Genomic DNA, 17,976 nt, shown 5'->3' with positions numbered 1-17,976 from the left:
GTGTTTTACAGTGATTCATAAGGATTTATGGATGCAGGGGGTATACAGTATATTTAAATAGTTTATTACGCATCACAATCAAGGAGCGTTGATTTTGTAAAACCATAAAAGTATCGTTTTTGCTGCACCTACCTTATCTCGATGGAAAAAAGTAATGTTTTTATTTCACCCGTGTGTTTGGCTCGGGAGAAGATGTTCAAATACTTTTCTGACGAGTTAAACAAGTAAATTGATTTTTTACCAGAGAGGTGGTGATGTTTTGCATTGTTACCCTGTAATTGTATAGAAAAAAAAAAACATAAAGTCTTTGATTTTTTCAGAATTTTCTTACCCTTACCTTCGTCTACGGAATATATAGTTTCTCGGTCGATGTAATTTTTTCAAGTCCGTCTACACTGTACATGGATATATTATCGTGGCAATATAAACTGATGTGCAACACGCGATAGTTACAACTATAGGTGGGTTATACGCATATATTATGTACGAAGGTAAATGACGTACATCGTCGTCAATATTAGGTCATTATAAAATCGAACGAGGGTGTATACAATACCTGTATATAATATATATATACATATACATGCGATGAAAAGTATACGGGGCAAGTCGTGTGATGGGCGCGGTTTCGCATATACATACCTACTATACGTACATATACATGTATAGGTACACAGTAGCACTTACCATACCATCCACGCACGATTGCCATTGCCCCAACGATCGATACGATGCGCGTAAATTAGCATAAACTGCTGAGCGCACGAAAGCAATTCGCAGTCCAATAATTATCCGTTTTATGTTTGCATTGTTCTGAAGAACACGCGCGTCCGCGCGCCCCATGGCCCCGTTAATTTCACGAAATTTGCATAATGAGCCCCATTATATATTATATATACATCCTATAGCCAGTCACTCAGTCAGTAAGTGAGCCACTTTTCAGAAAAGGGTATATACCATAGGTAAGGGAGGTAATGGGAAAACGAGTGGTGGAAATGAAAGATGAGGCGCATAATATCATCGGTATACTGAACGAGTGTGTCGCACGAAACGCTTGAGATCGGTGATACGACAACTTGTCGCCACGGCTATATTATGTCGACAAGGCTATCATTACCATATGCATATATTCCCCCTTCCTCTAGAGCAGCTGTCTTCGTACATTTTTCTACGATTCGTTCAAAAAGGAAAAAAAAAAAAAAAAAAAAAAAAAAAAAGCATCGAGATACTCATCGCGCGCGTTTGATGTATACGCGCATAAACGCTTTCGCTTAAATTGCATCATCATAATTTCGCGGAAAGTAGTCCGAGATACACATCTCCCCGGGTTTTTGACGTATATACCCACTTATTACGGGAAAAATAAAAATGCAGCATTTATTGGCGTCAAAAATTACACCGAGTAATAATACAACAACACGCGCCAATTACACGGCAAGCGCTCACAAGCAGCCAGCGAAAAGGAGAGATACGCACACACGTATGTATATAATATACCCTAATAGAATTTGCAGGTGCACTGGGCAAGTATTAAGCCGTTTATCTGGGATGAGGGAGGGAGATAGTACGAGTAGCAAATTATATTTGTAATGACGTACCTATCTGTTAAGCTGCGCGGTAATCGATTGCGTGTATGGGTGGAGTGCGCAGACACACGGAGATAGTATAAACACACAGCTGAATCGTAATGAGCTCTATTGGGGGGAGGGCCAGGCTCGGATCGTTACAATAGCGTATAATACCGGGTTAATCGAAATTTTATTAATATATATATATAACGCGCCATTCGAATCGTTGCATCAGGTAATCAGTTTAGCGCCGTTGTAAGCTCCTAGTGCAACGGGTTTCAAAAATACGATTTGCCATCAAAAGGGCTCGCGGGGAATCTTAAGTACTTCCGTGACACGTATATAAGTATATGTATAAATGTGTGTGCACACGCTCGGCTGCTCTCGTTCTCTCGTCGTCTCGGGAACAACGGTGGAGAGCCCGGCAAGTGCGAATCCTTAATTCTCGTTCTCCTCGCGAGAATACGTATACGGCCAAAGCCAATGTAAATTTCAAAGTCGCGCCGTGTGTGCGCGCGGAAACCAAAAGCTGGAAAAGCACCGCGTGCGTATATATTCTCGCACGGGGGGGCTTTTCACGCGGGAAATTCGCAAATTCGGTTGGTTGCGGTGTCAATGTTTGTCTAAGTGGCGTGTATTATTATTATCATCATCGGTATACGCTCTCGAGGGGGCACGGGTGGGTGTACATTGCCGGGGCGGATTAGGGCTCCTTTTGCGCGCGCATGATTACACATTGTTCTTGGATCCGATTGTCTCGGCGCGGGAACTCGATGTTGTTTTAATTTTACGGAGGAGTTCCTTGAATCGCTGAATTGCAAATGAACGGGGGAGAGAAAGAGAGGGAGCCTCATTTATTGAATAGTACAACTCTCTCGAGTTATCGCGTGAACTTCGAACACCGCACACGTCGCTCGAATCAATGTTTCACTTGTCACTTAATATGTGAGCGAGATTTTTTACAACTAAATATTCTTTCAAAATCAAGGTTCCAGAGTTCCTCAACCATTTCAAATCAAAAAAGGTTAACAACAAATGGATACACTTTTTACAATCTTCATCTCCAATTCAAATTATTTCAACCAAGAGTTACACTTTATTTACTACAGAATGGATTAATCGAAAAATCGATTGTAATTCCCAATTGAACTGCAATCGAATGAAAATGTAATTGAATAATTGTTTGAACCCTGGCCAAGATCGGACGAAATACGTAACTGTACTTGAGACACAAAATTTGGACGCGAGACGAAAAAAATCGTGTATGTTTCCTTGAAACGCGTGAGCTGTCTATTCATTTAATGCCATAATTCTTTACTTTTGTCCACAATAAAATTGACCTTAAGCTTCATTGGGGTAACGAATACACAAGGCCAACCTGAAAATTGCATCTTCGTTAGAGATCGACCAACCCTCCTATGCGTACAATAAACACGGACAGGAGAGAACGAGAGCTGATAAAATATTTCACGCAGCTCCGAGGAAAGGGCGGTGTACCTGCGCGCGGGATCGCGATCGCTCGACCGAAAATAATTTAGGATCGGTGTGTGTATATACATACATGTATGGGTAGAACGAGGTGAAAACCGCCGAGCAGCGAAGCGGGTGGAAAAGCCGGCAATCAGGAGTCGCGGCTGGGAAAAGTCGGCGCGTATCGGCATCGATGCCCAGCGGAGGCGCTTGTGCAGTGTTTGCGCGGGTACCAACCGGACCGAAGAATTGATAAATTAGTTATTCCGTTGGACGCGCGCTCCCCGAAGCTCCTCTCCTCCGTTTGGCCCAAGGACGCGTATTTGATCTGCGAGCTCGCTGTCGTCCCTGTGCGTACACCGGGTACACCTATACATACCCCCACCCCTTTTAGCTGCTGTACCCACTGATGGCTGATGGCATCAATCTTTGACTTTGCTCCCCCACCCTCCACCCACCTTCAGCCCTTACCAACCCTATATAGCGAACGATCGCCGAGTATGTACTCGGTTTGTACGTGTGTATACGTACCTGCAAATATTGGCTGGGCTCGTTTGGAGAAAGTACAATTTTGCGAAAGTAAATCGCAGGAATTGACGGTAAAGTTTTTATTCATCCTTTTTTTTTACTGTTAAATCACCAGATTTTCATACGAAAATGATAAAATCCATCCGGGCCCAATGATAAAAATTGTCATGTAAAAAATACATGGCTTTTACTATACGTATAAAGTTACGCCACAGGGGGGTATTATTAAAATTCTCTCGAGCGAATAGCGCTCGTTTATAAACTTGGGGGGGGCCGTTAGCAATTGCTTCCCCTCGCAAGCTTTGACTTCCTAATAGCTGCAAGGATGATTCTAAGATAGTGCCGAGCAGCTTTGGGGAGGGCAAAACTTGCCGAGTGTTTGTCTCGAAAGTTGTCCAACACCTGGGATCTCTGCGCCCCCATACAACCCTCTCCTTATACCGTGCGTGCATTGGGCACGTTTCCGCGTGGGGCATAAATTTCACAATGATCAGGATTACCCGGGATCCTTTCCAACCAGCTCAATTAAGTTTACAAGAACTCTATACATTCGACGACTTGAAAGTGGATTCGAGTAGCATCAGATAACGCAACGACTAACGCAAATGTGGACTATTTTTGATTCCTCGGGACGGAACGTGCCTGATTACTCCCCGCTCATCCGAAAAATGACAATACGCAAAATTACCGGAGGATCGGGAACAAGCTCAGCGTGAAAAAAAAACGAGCCCATAATATCCGCGCACAATAGTCCATTAATCGAGATGTAGGTGTGTACGCGTTCGTACACGGACACTGGGTATGTACACGTATAGTCAAGCGCGACAATGAAGATGAAAAAAAAAAAAGAAAAAAACTACTCGCACACCCAAATGTATACATATACATATATACGTATAAAAAAAAACGCACGTACGTATATGTATGCATGTAAGCGTCCGTGAAAGCCGGCTAAACGAATCGCGAAATAAAATTGCTCGCAGCACGTTTCATTTAAGCAACATTTGCTCTGCTACAACGAGACACGCACACGCACACACATACACTGTATATGTATGTATATATATACATGCAATGCTGCTGCCAAAGGTAATAGACGTATAATCCGCGCACTGTGTGTGATTGTAGGCACGGCACCACGGCAATCGCGGCCCGATTGTAGCTCTCGTGAAGGCCCGCTAACTATCTCTCAAACTAACCCCATTCAAACCGCCATCTAGACCCTCCCCCTCCGTCGCTATATTATAGTCACTTTATATCTATATATACTGCACACGGAGTAGGCATACGTATGTGTGTGAAATACATGATTCCGGGATTCAGCCACCCTCGTACACGTGCATACCTGTACGAGAGCTTTTACTTATGATTCAACGCTAAATGTGTCCCAACTGTTGATATTATGTAGTAAGTACTCGATTATTGATTGTTGGACGTGAACTTTTGTTCAAACTCGGTGCAAAAGCTTGGAAAATGAAATTTCACAGCGAGGCACGGGAAGAGCCGCGAGGGGTGCGCGACGTGTTTGTCTCGGGCAAGGGTGGGTGGGGGGGGCACGTTAACAAACCAGGTAATGTCCGGAGGGCAGCAAACTCGCGTCTTCGGTGCTTCCGCCGGGGCCATCAAAGCTGGGAAAACCGAACAAACTCGGTTAGGCGGCCGTTACAGGGCTGTGTGTTCTCTTGCGCGTATGGTCCGCAGTTTCGCACAATATCCTCCGTCTTCGCACTCTCATCTGCTCTTGTTTGATCTATCCTCTTCTCTTTGTCTTTCATTCTCCCTCTCTCTCTCTCTCTCTCCCGTTCTCTTGGAATATTTCGAACTTGCCGTTGCGGAAGACCGTTTTCACGCCTCGACGCGAACGAGGCTGATTCAGGACATCACTTGGGTTTTTCGTATTTAAGTTTCAGAGACTATAGTTACGCGGTCAATCTTATTCATCCCAAATACTAGTATTTTTTTTTTTTTTTTTTTTTTTTTCTTTTTTCTTTTCCAGTTGATGGCTCCATCGGTACGTGAAGTGTTGCGTAAATACGACGACACTATAATTATATTACGTGGGTATGTTGTACACAAGAAGGTTAAAAGTGAAAATTGGAATAGACTCGTGTTTCGTTTCGAAAGATCCAATTCATCCAATGTAGAGACAATCGATGGTTTGTCAACAGTTTTATTTAAAAAGCGCGAGTAGAGCTAATACAAAATTACATAACGTTTGCTTACTTCTAAAAAAAAAAAAAAAAAAAAAAAAAACAAGAAGAACTGTCTGGTAAAATGACGATTGTCGTTGATAACAAAAGAGGTACAAGAACTGAGTGAATATTCCAGTCTTTGCGTAAAACAATAAGTATAAATATACCTGTGTACCTTGGACCATCTCCCCTGCCGGTTAAGTACATACTAAGTTTAAACGTAAACACGTGCGTATGAAAAAAAAAAATAGACGTTTGGCATTTTGTCATCTCTCCCCAACCGAATTTGGACTAAACATCGGTGGAAACATGTCGCGTGGCCTGCAAGCATGTAAAATCCAAGGTCAAAAGCCCATAGAGAGATATAATATACGAGTTGGAAATAATCGTTCAAATTACGGTTGTTCGTGAAATACTGTTGCTCGGGGATCTGTCCGCGAGACCAGCGCCTGCGGAAACACTCGGACCTAGTCGATCGGGCAAATCCTCGCGGTTCCACGTGCACACCTCGTCGTATATCCTCCGCTCCGGGAGCCACCTTGAAACGAAGCATCGAGTCACCAACTTGAAACACCAACAACGGATGCTATACAGTACCTGTAAATCACGGGCGACAGTAGGTCTTTGTTGATGGTCGACGGGTCGAGCGGCTTGGTCATCCACGAGACTAAGCTGCCCACCGCCATGACAATGACGATGCCTATGCCGGAAAAACAGTGGTAAGACAGCCGGTAGAGGGGAAAAACGTCATCCTCACTGGAAATGAAAATTTGCGTGACGTAAGCGTGTACGATAAATGAAAAAAACAAACAAACAAAAAAAAGAAAAACACTCACTTCGGATACTCGAACTGTTTCAAGAAGCTCTCGGTCACGTTGGCTGGACAGTGGTCCGTGGGAACGGGCAGTTTTTTCGGAACGATCGAGCCAGAGCTGATGGCCGCGTTGGCACCGAGACACGCCCAGCCGGATACCAAAAATCCCGCGACGGCGCCCACGAAGGCACCCTACACCCCATACACAGAGAACAGAAGAAAATTTGGCATGCTTTTAGTTTCGCTAGTTTGTGTGGGTTTTTGTTGCCGATTCAGAATCTGAAAGTAATTCAACGACGATTCCGATTTAATGCGGACGAGTCAACCTTACAATATACAACAATGAACAACATGCGCTCACCTTCGAATTCGTCCAAGGAACCAACATGCCGAGAGTGAAAACTCCAAAGGACACACCAGCTGCGACAGCGGCCAGGCTATTGGTCACCTGGAACGACGAGTACAGCATGATTGGTCACATAGCTTGGCTTATTGTCGGAGCTGCATCTATGTATCACAACAAGCGTCAAACCGAACAAGAGCAGAAAAGAAAAAGAAAAGAAGCAATTACAGACAAAACTCCTCCCAACTTCTCGACGATAAATATCAAGGACAGAGCAACTAAGCCTAGAATCACAACGACACTCTTAACGAAAATAGTGGCCCACTTCTCGTTGGGTTTCAGCTTGAAGCAGCCCTTGACGAAATCCTCGAGAAGCACGACGGACGTAGAGTTCAGTCCGACGGACAGGGAGCTAAACAAAAACACCCGTATCACCGATATTGCAGGGGACACCTCCTGCGAAATAAAAAAAAAACGCTCGTTTACCTGAGTGCCGCTCCAAAGATGCCGGCAATGAAGAGCCCGGGAACGCCGTGCAGTTTCCCGGCTATTTCCATGACGAAGGCAGGCAGTAGCTGATCGTCGGCGACTAGGGCACCCGTAGCTCGGGGATCGCACTTTGGGGGTGACCACCACGCGAGCAGCACCAATCCGCACCAGCAGCACAACGAAATGAAGAGAATCGTACCGGCGATGAACCAGCCAACTGCCCTGGGAAGGAGCACGCCCTGGTAAGTGAGTTACAATAAAGAAAAAGGATAAAAGAGAGTCAACTCACTGTTTGCAAACTTTCGTGCTGGAGAGCGAGGAGTAGCGCTGGACCATCGTCTGGTTGACGGCTATGTACGCGGTGCAGTAGAGCCCCGAGCCGAAAAACACCGTCCAGACCGTGTGCCTCGTGTACGGCGATGGCTCGAAGCTGAGCGATCATAAGACAAAAAAAAAAGGGACATTTTCAAGTGCGCGTGTGACACATTGTGATAATAGGTACGTCGAGCAACTGACTTGAAAAACTCGATGCGGCCCGCGTCCTGGGCCTTTTGCCAGACCGCCGACGGGCCGCCGACCTCGTAGGTCCCCAGACCCGTGACCACCAGCACCGCCGTCACCATTACACCTACTTGGAGGGCGTCCGTCCACACCACGGCTCTCAAACCTCCCTGGAGAAAAACCACGCTCGGATCATTATTTGCAATGCACGAGTGCAATGTTATAGCTCTCGTCTTACCAAAACAGTGTAGAAAACACACGTCAGGCACACCATGCACCCGATCAGATGGATGTCGATGCCGCTCACTGAAAATTCGTCAACACATACGTATATAATCATCATCCGATCGCTTGTGTCGGTAGAGAAACAAAGTATTACTACCTTGGCTCAGTGCCAGCGCCGGGACGTAAACAACGATCGATTGGTACATCACCTGTGTCGAGTTTAATAAGTCAATTTTTGTCGTCTGAATTGTGTGTGCCATGCATTTCAATGCACAACAGTGCAAACTAATATTAATTATGCGTGTATATATGGGCAGTGTCATTGGGATGGCTGTCATTGGTGTTGGGGATGATTAATCGTTGTTAGTTTTGTGTCATGTTATTACGTTGATTGCAATTTTATTCAATGAGTATAGGTATGACTATAAAATCAACTTTACCACGTCAACGACGAAGATCAGGGATATTAGTATTCTCACGCTTCTATTGAATCGCAGCTCGAGGTACTGAAAAATCGAAAGGCGAGATGAATCACGTGCAATTAAAAATTCTCAGCGAGTGCAAAAAAAAACAAAAAACAAACGATGACAAACCTCGTAGGCCGAGTTTAATTTCAAAGTCGTGAAAACGGGCAAGTAAACGTTCACAACGATGATGCCCGAAAACACCAAGGAAATCACCGTGATCCAGTATTGGGTGCCGAAATTGTATACCTCCGAGGGCGTGCCGAGAATCGTCACTCCGGAAATGAAGCTAAATCGAGGGGGGGGGGAGGGAAAGAAACTGATAAATAAAAGACCATAACTCTGGAAGTTGAATCAATTATTCAACTGCATCAGGATTAAAATATTCATTGAAAACTCGATCGAATAAACAAGCGAGTGTACGTATACGCTGTCGAATCGAACTCCCGTTCGGTTGAAAAGAAAAGAAAAGAAGAGGGGGGGAAAAAAAAAAAAACTGGTCTCTGGTCGCGGGCAGTATAAACATTTTCATTTACCTCGCCACCAAAGAGGCGGAGACGGGGAAGAGTTTCAGGTCTTTGCCTCCGAGCAAATAATCCTCCGTGTTTGCGTTTCGGGCTTTTTTGTGGTGCCAGAGCCCGGCTCCCACCGATACCGTCAGCATACCCACGAATAACGTCCAGTCGATCCAATGAAAATACCATCGCTCCGCGCTTCTCGGATCCATTTTCTATTGTACCCAGGAACTCGTTTTGCCTCTATAAAATCACCTCGTACTATATACTTTTATATCCTATAGTTTAAAAGCACAAAACACTCGTATAGTTACTCTTAAAATTATATTTCCAAAAACCTTGTATTTTTAGGTGGAATGGCCGTTTCGAAGTTAAATAATACAGAATCGCTTTCTCGGAGAAAAAAATCGTGTTAACGTGATGAAGCGACTTGGACAGGCCAAAAAACTGGATAATTTATGTGACTCCGAGATGCCTGAATTTAAAAAAAAAAAAAGAACACAACAAGGTTTTTGACACCGCACGCCGTAAAATGTGGCTCTTGCAGCGTTAAAAGCACCGCGTACGCGAGCACAAAGATAAAACGCGCAAGGAATGCGCCTGTGTCTATTACACGCGCTTCGGTTCGTCAATTGAACTCCGTTTGTTCCGCCAACTAAGCAGAATTAAAAACAATCGCTGATGCTGTTGTTGTGTTATACCGATCACGGTTCGATTAGCGCAGCCGATCGCGTTTTCCATAGTCGCGGTACAAACTGGCAGAGTCGAAGAGTCCCTCGAGCGTTGATCAATTTTCCGACATGGCCAGAGAAAGATAGAAAATAAAAGGCGATGGTGAAAGGGATGCTGCGATGTATGCTCCGTCGCGCGTTTTGGACCACCAGCGTCAATTTACACCTATAAATAGGGCGTGCTTTTTTTTTCATTTATATTTATAGTCACTGCGCGCGCCACGCGAATAATATTACACATGTTATACACCTACGCGTGCACGTGCGCGAAGAGAAGTTTTGTTTCTGATGGCTCTTGGAAAATCATAAACAAAGCAATGAAATAAAGTGAGGGCCCTCGTTAAAAGTCCAAACTGGGGCTAAGTTGGTATACATGTTTGGAGCGCGGGGATAAACTCGTATATATATACACACATAAACGATCGAGATCGAAATAATTGCTGTAGCCTTGATCCTCATCGATCTCTCGTCGAGTCGCGCGAAAGAGATCGTCGGAATGGCTTGCGCGCGCAATTTCGGGACCTTGACCGTTTTGAGTTTTCACGCCGACTGCGCGGAGAAGAGAGAAAATTTTTGCGCCTTACCTTCGGCGAGTTAGGGTGGGCTGAGCTTCAGTCGATGAACTGCGAGAGCCGGCACTGTGGTATATATAGTATACACAACTGTTGCACGAGACACTTATTATCACAACAACATCATTCACTGGCAATTGATGTCTTGCGCGCGAAGAATGAGTATGTAATACTTGGGAGGGAGATGAAACGTTTGTCTTTCTTCTGAAGATGGGCTGGTGGTACTGTGCCGATGTTGTTTTCGAGCAGCCGGCCCGGCTTGTCACGTTGATGCAACGGGTACGACTTGAATACCTCACGGTTAATGTGATTTCGTGCGGATTGGGAGACGATGACGATGCATGGCCGGTGATCGTATTTATTTTTCTACACGTGTGGAGCTGTCGTCGAGATCGGCGCGTCTAGCGTGTGGGTATTTACAATCTTTGTGGTCTGTCCGATTTGTCTTTGACTACTGGCTCGCTGCGCGTCGCTCCGCTTCTCTTTATATATATTTGCACATCCCACGTAGGCTCGATTTATACTCCCGAGACCAAAGTGGGGCTTTTTTTTTTTTTTTTTTCTATGCTCGCTGTACACTTTATCTCTATCTCTCTTTAGGACCGAACAGCTGGTCACTTGTCTTATCGCTTTTTTCTGCATCTACTGCCGTGTCTGTTGGTTTTTGAATTTCATTGGCACAACGGGGGAAAAGGGGACGAGTTGTTCGAAAAATTTGCATCGTAATTTAACTATTCGCTTCCTTCTGAAATTGACAATTTTATAATATTGTTGCTAAAAGCTGCGTCCACTCGCACCGTTCATTTGTGTTTTTACGTACAACGAGTGACGATTTTCAATACAAAAGAAAAGAAACATTGAAAAAATAAAATAAAATAAAACATGCTAAACAGCAAATTTCCAAGTCAATTTGTTTTTTCTTTACCAAACCAGTTTACTGTGACGGTGGAAAATTTTTGTGTTTTAAAAGTTTCAACTAGTACACGCAATAAAAAATGAATTTGAAGTGAGGATGGAGCATGACTTTATTTATTCAATCAAAAGCCAATGTTTTGGGACTCTTTCTAGTATCAAAGATAGTTACATCACGATAGAAAATATTGGTCGTCGCAAAAGTAATCAAAATATTTTACGAAAACAAAGATAACGGCTTTTCTGAAAGTGGAAATTAGAAGCCAGAGGTAAGGCTTGTTACCTAGGAAGATTATAAAAAAATTAAAGTAATTGCTTTCTGAGGTATTAACCCTTATCTCTGGCTTTTAATTTTCACTTTCAGAAAAGCTGTTATCATTGTTTCTGTAAAAAGTTTTTTTTTGCAACTACTGAAAGAGATCCACGAAATATTTGACAATAAGTTTTTTTTTTTTTTTTCGTGTGCAGTTATTATTCAAAAAATAAGCAAGGATTTTTTTTATGGTTTTAAAGGTTTTATTTTGATTTGACAGTTTTTTTTTTGGTCATCCCACACACTTGGTATTTTAAATTCTATTTCACATTTTAAATCACTCAATGTTGCTTATATATGAATACTTACAGTATATAATATTTAGAATCGATACTTCTGGTACAATAACGATATACAAGAAAAATTACATAGAATAAAAAACCCTGTCAACACATGATTTTTATTAAAAGTTAAATTACTTTAGAAATATAACTTTTAGCACTTGATTTCTTCATGTTATTCTTATAGCTATAAAAAAATGTATCTTTTTATAATTTATCTCTAGTTCAAACTTAATTTCAACAAACACAAACCGTATACGTTTTTTTTTTCAACGTTGGCACAATAAACAAGTATAAAATATTATCAAAAGAATTAATAATATACCTTAAGGATATTATGTCTTGAAAATCATACTTCACTCCAAAGAGAAGATGTTATTTTGCAGTCAACATATTTTATAAAGCACAAGTGAAAGCACATACATACATTAATGAAAAAACATGAGTTTACTATTACTATATAACATGTTTAAAAGAAAATTAAATTTATCATTAATATCATTAATAGTCTATGAAAAATTTATTACACCTTCCCATTTTTTATACGCCTCTGGCTGCTGTGTACAAAATAACACCACACAAAAAATTCTGATTAATCATTCTTTTGCGGAATGTGTAATTTTCTGATCATTCATACACTGTTTGCATAAAATTGATCCAAACATACACTTTTCTATAATTACCTATATATTTAAATGTACCAGACTTATTTTCAAAGAATCGGCACATCAAATCACTTACTCTTCGGTGTTGATTCACCATTTAGAAGCTATCTATTCCAGACAATAGTCATTAATATATTTGCACTTGCACTTAATAATACAACACAGTTCTTTAAATGCCTCGATTATAGACTAATCACAGTTTTCGATGTTTTCCTTCGCCAAACAACCATCGACAAGTCCTATCTACTAAAAATGCCAACACAAAATCGGCGACTAGTACTTGGACTAGGATAGTTCGAAACTGTAAAAAATTATCACTCGATGTAAATTTAGATTCAATTCCTTAAATTCTAAGGTATAATATTTGCTCGTAACAACTTACATCGCTTGGAAAATCAACGATTTCAAACTGCAAGGCAATGTCTGGTACCACTCCCAAAGCCAGCGCGAAAATGACTGCTGTACTACCCGCTAAACAGTATAACAGTAGTTTGTTCTCCAACAAACTCTCCATAAATGGTCGTCCCTACAAAAAATATAAATTACATTGAATCACGCAATTTTTATTGCGCATCATCAGATGAAAAAAAAAAAAAAATTTGCTCACCCTGTAATTAATTGCAAATGTTGAAACTTGAAGAGTCATGGAAATTATATAAACTGTACTATTTATAAGATTCATTTCAAAAGGCTCGTCTTCACTATCCGAGTCAGATATACTTGTTGTTGTATTTGATTTTGTAGACAAAATTTCAGATAGTTTGTCATCTCTGCAATATCAAGAAACAAGAAAAGATAATTTTGTGTATAACGCTGTACCTAAGATAAAATTTTATAGAAATTACATGGAATTTTTTTTTCAAATACAAACTATTACGTACTTGGGAGAACGAGCAACAGCTTCTCTGACAAGGAAAATTAAGCAGCAAAAATGTACAGCAAATTGAAGTAGGACCGTTAATACGGTGTACAGATTAAAAATATTTGGCAGTGGTCGCTGTTTAGACAGTGATTTTAGAGGTTTAGAGCGCGATATGAATAAGAAGCAAATGGCAAGTAAAATGCCCTGCAATGTTGCTTGTGCATCGCTCAATTTAATATTGTCCAAATAAAGGACGGATTGACTGTACGCTAAGATCAAGGCATTCAACGCCAAAATTTTGAACATCTGAAGAGTAGTAACAAGCGTACAGCGTCCTTGCTTGATAATATGGCAAACTATAAACAAAATATGTCAATCTAGATTGATTGTAAAAAGTAAAATCAAAACAAAAATACAATTATAATTACTGCATTGGATAGAAGAAAATTTGCTAGTGAATGGTGCAGCGATTGATGCATCGCCAAGTTTTACAACAACAGATTCTTCTTGCTCTTCAAGATCTTTCATTAACTTTTCGATTTTGCTTCTAGTTCTGTTTAATTGTTGCTGACGAGGATTCAACCTAGCAATATTATTTATTGGTACAGGCGACTCAGTTGGAGGAGGGGAACTTGGTAGCGCTTCGCGTTTTGGTGGACTGGAAAGAATTGCAACACCTAGAAAGATTTTGCATTAGATAATTTGCAAAAAAGGTGTCGGCAAAAGCACAAAATTTTAATAACTTACCAACTTGGGCGTGTTTTAATGCTCCTACATCATTAGTTCCATCGCCACACATAAGGGTAACAAATCCTACATGTTGCAAGGCCGTGATTATGTATTCCTTTTGTTTTGGAGCGCATCTAGCGAAAATAACCACGTGTGATATTATTTTGTAAAGGTAGCTCTTTTCATTATCTCTCAAGTAACTGAAGCCCTAAAATGAAATTTTCTGATTAATATTAGAAATTCACAAAGTTAGAAAAATATTGACAAACCAATGGAAAAAAAACCAACCTCTCCAGTAATGCATAAAGCATATTCTTGCCAGATTTTCTTTTTCTTTGCATCTTCCAACGGAATTTGCAATGTTTCATCAACACTCTGCCAAACCCACTGGCCTTTCAAGTAAGTAAAAATTAACACTACACTTTTTTTTGTAAAGTGTAGCTCACGTGCAACGTGACAGGCTGTCAGTGGATTGTCGCCAGTTATCATTACAACCTTGAAAATAAAACGTTATTACATTGATACATTCTTGTTTTGAAAGAAAAAATTAATTAAAGTAATTACAGAATGCGAGGCATTAAGAATTTCTCTAATGACGATCTTTGAGTCAGTTTTGAGCGGACAGCTGATGATAACAAAACCAACGAATTCAAGTTCACGTTCGAGATCTTCGCGAGTACAGTCTCGCAGGCCTGCTACTGTCATTGAACTTGAGAGTTCGCGGTATCCTAGAGCGAGAACCCTGGCACCTCGACGAGCCAAAGTTAAATACATCTCGTCGTAATTGTCCGGCACAGAGGAGAACTAAAAACAATTTTTATCTAAAATTTAGGGTCATCAACTTTTAAGTTTCAAAGTGAAGTGGTGTGGTGAATCTTACCATGTCTTTCAATGTTTCAGGAGCACCTTTAACGCTGACTATTAATGTCTTGTTCAATGATGTACCAGAATTGTAGCCAGCAACTACTGACATTCTTTTTAAAGACGATGAGAAATGATACCTTTGGAAAATTTTGAAACCCGGCGATTTACGTTTTACTGGTACAACAGCATCACCTGAAAATGTTTAGGTAAATATTTAAAAAGTTATTTGATTATTTCTACGTTAATTGAGCAATGAATATTAACTTTTTGTAAGATTCCAATTAACTGCTTTTAATGTTGCTTTTTCTAAAGGATCTCCAACAATATTGTTGTTTTCTAACTGTACTAATGAGTGACAAGTTGCTAACACTTGAACACTTTTTAGTGGTGCTTCTGTTAACTGTACCACGTCCGAGTTACCACTAAAAATTTTTTATCCATTAAAACTTAGTTCATAACATGGATATTTCTCAGGAAAAAATACTGATATACTCACTTGACACCAGCTACACCCTCGACAACTAAATTATCACTAGTCAAAGTACCAGTCTTATCGAAGCAGCAAATTTCAATTTTTCCAGCGAAAGGGATTCTAAATGGTTCTGTGCAAAATACTCCTAACTTTGACAATGCCAACAGTGAAGTATTTACTGCCAGTGACAATTCTATTGGCAACTCAGGTGGTACAACTGACGTCAAAATTAATGTACATTCCAAAAACAATTTGTATTTATTCCTATTTGGATCTTCGCTTCCTGTCATGATAATTTTATTCATTTTTTAGTTCTTGCTAGCTTATTGTTATTATTTTTCAATTTATTAATATTTAGATGTTTTTAATGTACCTTTGACCCATACGTATGCAGCTGCAGCAATGGCAAAAATAAGAAGGAACAAGATAAATCCAAAAGTTTCCAAATTATTAGCCGTTACTCGTTTAACACCAAAAAGAATAGTTCTCAAGAGCTTTCCTTGAGACGTAGAAAAACCTGTTCTCAGTACATATGCAACACAGCCATTGTCATTTGCTAAAATTAAATAAATAAATAAGTTTGTCTTGTAAAAAAGTTAAACTCATAAGCTGAGAATAATTGGTTACCTTTCGGTCCCGAAAAATATTTCGTTGGAGATGTGTGTTGAACTACTTTAGTACCACCATAGAGTACATGAAGTTTCTCATCTCCTTGAATGTCTATAACTCTACTTCCATCAAGATCCTTCAACTCAGATTTTATTGGTTCTTTCATTTGTGGCACAGATTCACCTGGAACCGAACAAAAATGTATTTTAAATGAATCAATGACAAAAGGCACATCTTCATCACGGATGATTACCTGTTAACATGCTTTCATCTACGATGCATGATCCACTCAAAAGAAGCATATCGCAGGGAACAAGATTATCATGCTGGGACCTTGTTATAGAAACAATGTCACCAGGAACTAGTTGATCGCTGAATACTAATTTCCAATGTCTGCATCTATAAACCTGGAGAGATAATTTTTGAAAATCAAACCTGAAGGTAATTGAAATCTAAAATAGCCAACCAACCATTATCATGTATGGTTTGTTTCCCATTTTCCTGATTTCAGCCATATTTTTAAGCTGCTGTTGAACCAATGTACACTCAAACAAGACCAACATAACAAGAGTGAAAATGCTATAGTACCAATATCTATCTAGACACCAAAGAGCCATACAAAAAACTTGAAATACAAAGAAGGGTGCGATCGCTCGTTCCTTAAAAAGCTCCCAAAACTCAGGAACCACCATGTCAAGACTATAAAAAAACGATTCATTAAAATTATATTCAACTAAAATTAAAGAACGATAAATCAATTGAAAACAATCATACTTGTTGGTACCGTATTTCTGTTCTGCATCTTTGATTTCCTTATCATCTGCGTATCCCTTCCACTGTAGGTAATATCCCACCGAATTATTAACCGGAAACATAAGGCCACAAAACTCCTTTTTGTCGGGGTCCCATATATACTTGGTTTTCTGAAAGATGAACCAGGGCTCGTGACTGTTGTTCCTCTGTATCCTGACAAGCTCTGTGCTGCCATTGTTCGGCATAGGCACAACCTTGGCAAGTGCTGCAGTGTAGGGATCATTGGTCTATAAGAAAAAGTAGGCAAGTATATAATGGGCATCGCATCGTCATGTGTGGGGAAAGCCCCCACAACAGCTGTGCAGCAGTAGTGCCACGTGAACTCGTTGACGAGTCATAGATAAATACTTGGAGACGACTTACAGAGCTGCAGTTGAGGAAGGTGTGCACGTGAACGGACCACTGGCAACAGAGACAGACGAAGATCTGGAGCACAGCGATGAAGACGATACCGGCGAGGCCGGGCTCGTAGTAGTCTTCGAGGCCGTAAACAAAGATCCAGGCGTAGATCCAGAGAAACTCGGTAAGAACGAAGGGCAGCACGTAGCCGTTGAAAACGAGTTTGCGTGGGTTGTGCAGACTCACGCTCTGGACGAGCTCGTCGCCGGCTGCTGACATACGCGCGCTGCTCGCCATCGTTATACGTCTCGTCTCTCCCAGTAACTTGATTGTGGACGCACTTGATGCACACCTTATGTGGTTTCCTCGCGACCCAAATTTACCATTGATTCCGACAGCTGCAGCAGCGTTAACCGATGACACTACGACGGCCCGGAGCGCAGGTTACTGCTGCAGCAGCAACAGCCGGCCATCCCCCTTCCTCGAAAAACTCTCGAGCAGAAGACTCCAACCTCAAACTGTGAGCATTATAATGTATCTCTCTCCCTCTCGCATACACTGCACTATTACACAATAGGACAGAGGAATATAAAAGAGTTGATCTAGGGTATATTCTTCCTTCTATATATTGAGCTTGATACTTTTGTTTTTTTTTCCTCAATGGTTATTAGGCATACGAGAATTTCCTGTGTATAGCTGTCTGCA

General features: G+C 41.1%; 2 protein-coding genes across 3 annotated transcripts; both read right to left on the bottom strand.

The window, feature by feature from the left end:
- Positions 1 to 5,903: 5,903 nt before the first annotated feature.
- On the bottom strand, positions 5,904 to 10,858 carry LOC106646908 (Sodium/solute co-transporter-like 5A11). 2 transcript variants are annotated; one of them, XM_014363121.3, is made up of 15 exons: positions 10,425 to 10,858; positions 9,131 to 9,352; positions 8,724 to 8,883; positions 8,571 to 8,636; positions 8,288 to 8,339; positions 8,144 to 8,211; positions 7,921 to 8,075; positions 7,694 to 7,834; positions 7,402 to 7,626; positions 7,144 to 7,327; positions 6,934 to 7,020; positions 6,595 to 6,764; positions 6,356 to 6,514; positions 6,158 to 6,296; positions 5,904 to 6,079 (listed from the first exon to the last, which is right to left on the bottom strand). In XM_014363121.3, exons 2-15 carry the CDS (start codon positions 9,319 to 9,321, stop codon positions 6,050 to 6,052), a joined length of 1,827 nt encoding a protein of 608 aa, XP_014218607.2. In that variant the 5' UTR covers positions 9,322 to 9,352; positions 10,425 to 10,858; the 3' UTR covers positions 5,904 to 6,049. The 2 variants fall into 2 exon arrangements, with proteins under 2 accessions (XP_014218607.2, XP_089446828.1); XM_089590702.1 differs by having other exon boundaries at positions 9,131 to 9,324.
- Positions 10,859 to 11,829: 971 nt separating this feature from the next.
- Positions 11,830 to 17,905, bottom strand: LOC106646907 (endoplasmic reticulum transmembrane helix translocase). Its single transcript, XM_014363120.2, has 17 exons — positions 17,296 to 17,905; positions 16,894 to 17,159; positions 16,590 to 16,818; positions 16,373 to 16,526; positions 16,138 to 16,302; positions 15,884 to 16,066; positions 15,535 to 15,793; positions 15,303 to 15,460; positions 15,055 to 15,230; positions 14,739 to 14,978; positions 14,463 to 14,669; positions 14,193 to 14,382; positions 13,874 to 14,122; positions 13,465 to 13,801; positions 13,191 to 13,353; positions 12,966 to 13,109; positions 11,830 to 12,884 (listed from the first exon to the last, which is right to left on the bottom strand). Exons 1-17 carry the CDS (start codon positions 17,566 to 17,568, stop codon positions 12,777 to 12,779), a joined length of 3,501 nt encoding a protein of 1,166 aa, XP_014218606.2. The 5' UTR covers positions 17,569 to 17,905; the 3' UTR covers positions 11,830 to 12,776.
- Positions 17,906 to 17,976: the final 71 nt, after the last annotated feature.

This window comes from Copidosoma floridanum, unplaced genomic scaffold (genome assembly GCF_036245765.1).
Source record: "Copidosoma floridanum isolate Cflo_tuat_1 unplaced genomic scaffold, Cflo_Japanese_pri ptg000013l, whole genome shotgun sequence".
NCBI lineage: Eukaryota > Metazoa > Arthropoda > Insecta > Hymenoptera > Encyrtidae > Copidosoma > Copidosoma floridanum.
Note: the sequence above shows the minus strand (reverse complement) of the source record. Positions and strands in the feature narration are given on the sequence as shown.

What these genes read in the sequence shown, in the direction of transcription:
- LOC106646908 (XM_014363121.3), bottom strand. Translation starts at nt 9,321, where the DNA reads ATGGATCCGAGAAGCGCGGAGCGATGGTATTTTCATTGGATCGACTGG. An exon ending in GGCGCTGGCACTGAGCCAAG is followed by an intron (nt 8,212 to 8,287) that starts GTAGTAATACTT and finishes ACGAATTTTCAG; the next exon opens with TGAGCGGCATCGACATCCAT. An exon ending in GTGTTTTCTACACTGTTTTG is followed by an intron (nt 8,076 to 8,143) that starts GTAAGACGAGAG and finishes GTTTTTCTCCAG; the next exon opens with GGAGGTTTGAGAGCCGTGGT.
- LOC106646907 (XM_014363120.2), bottom strand. Translation starts at nt 17,568, where the DNA reads ATGGCGAGCAGCGCGCGTATGTCAGCAGCCGGCGACGAGCTCGTCCAG. An exon ending in CAGAAATACGGTACCAACAA is followed by an intron (nt 16,819 to 16,893) that starts GTATGATTGTTT and finishes GTTTTTTTATAG; the next exon opens with TCTTGACATGGTGGTTCCTG. An exon ending in CTTTATGCATTACTGGAGAG is followed by an intron (nt 14,383 to 14,462) that starts GTTGGTTTTTTT and finishes ATTTCATTTTAG; the next exon opens with GGCTTCAGTTACTTGAGAGA.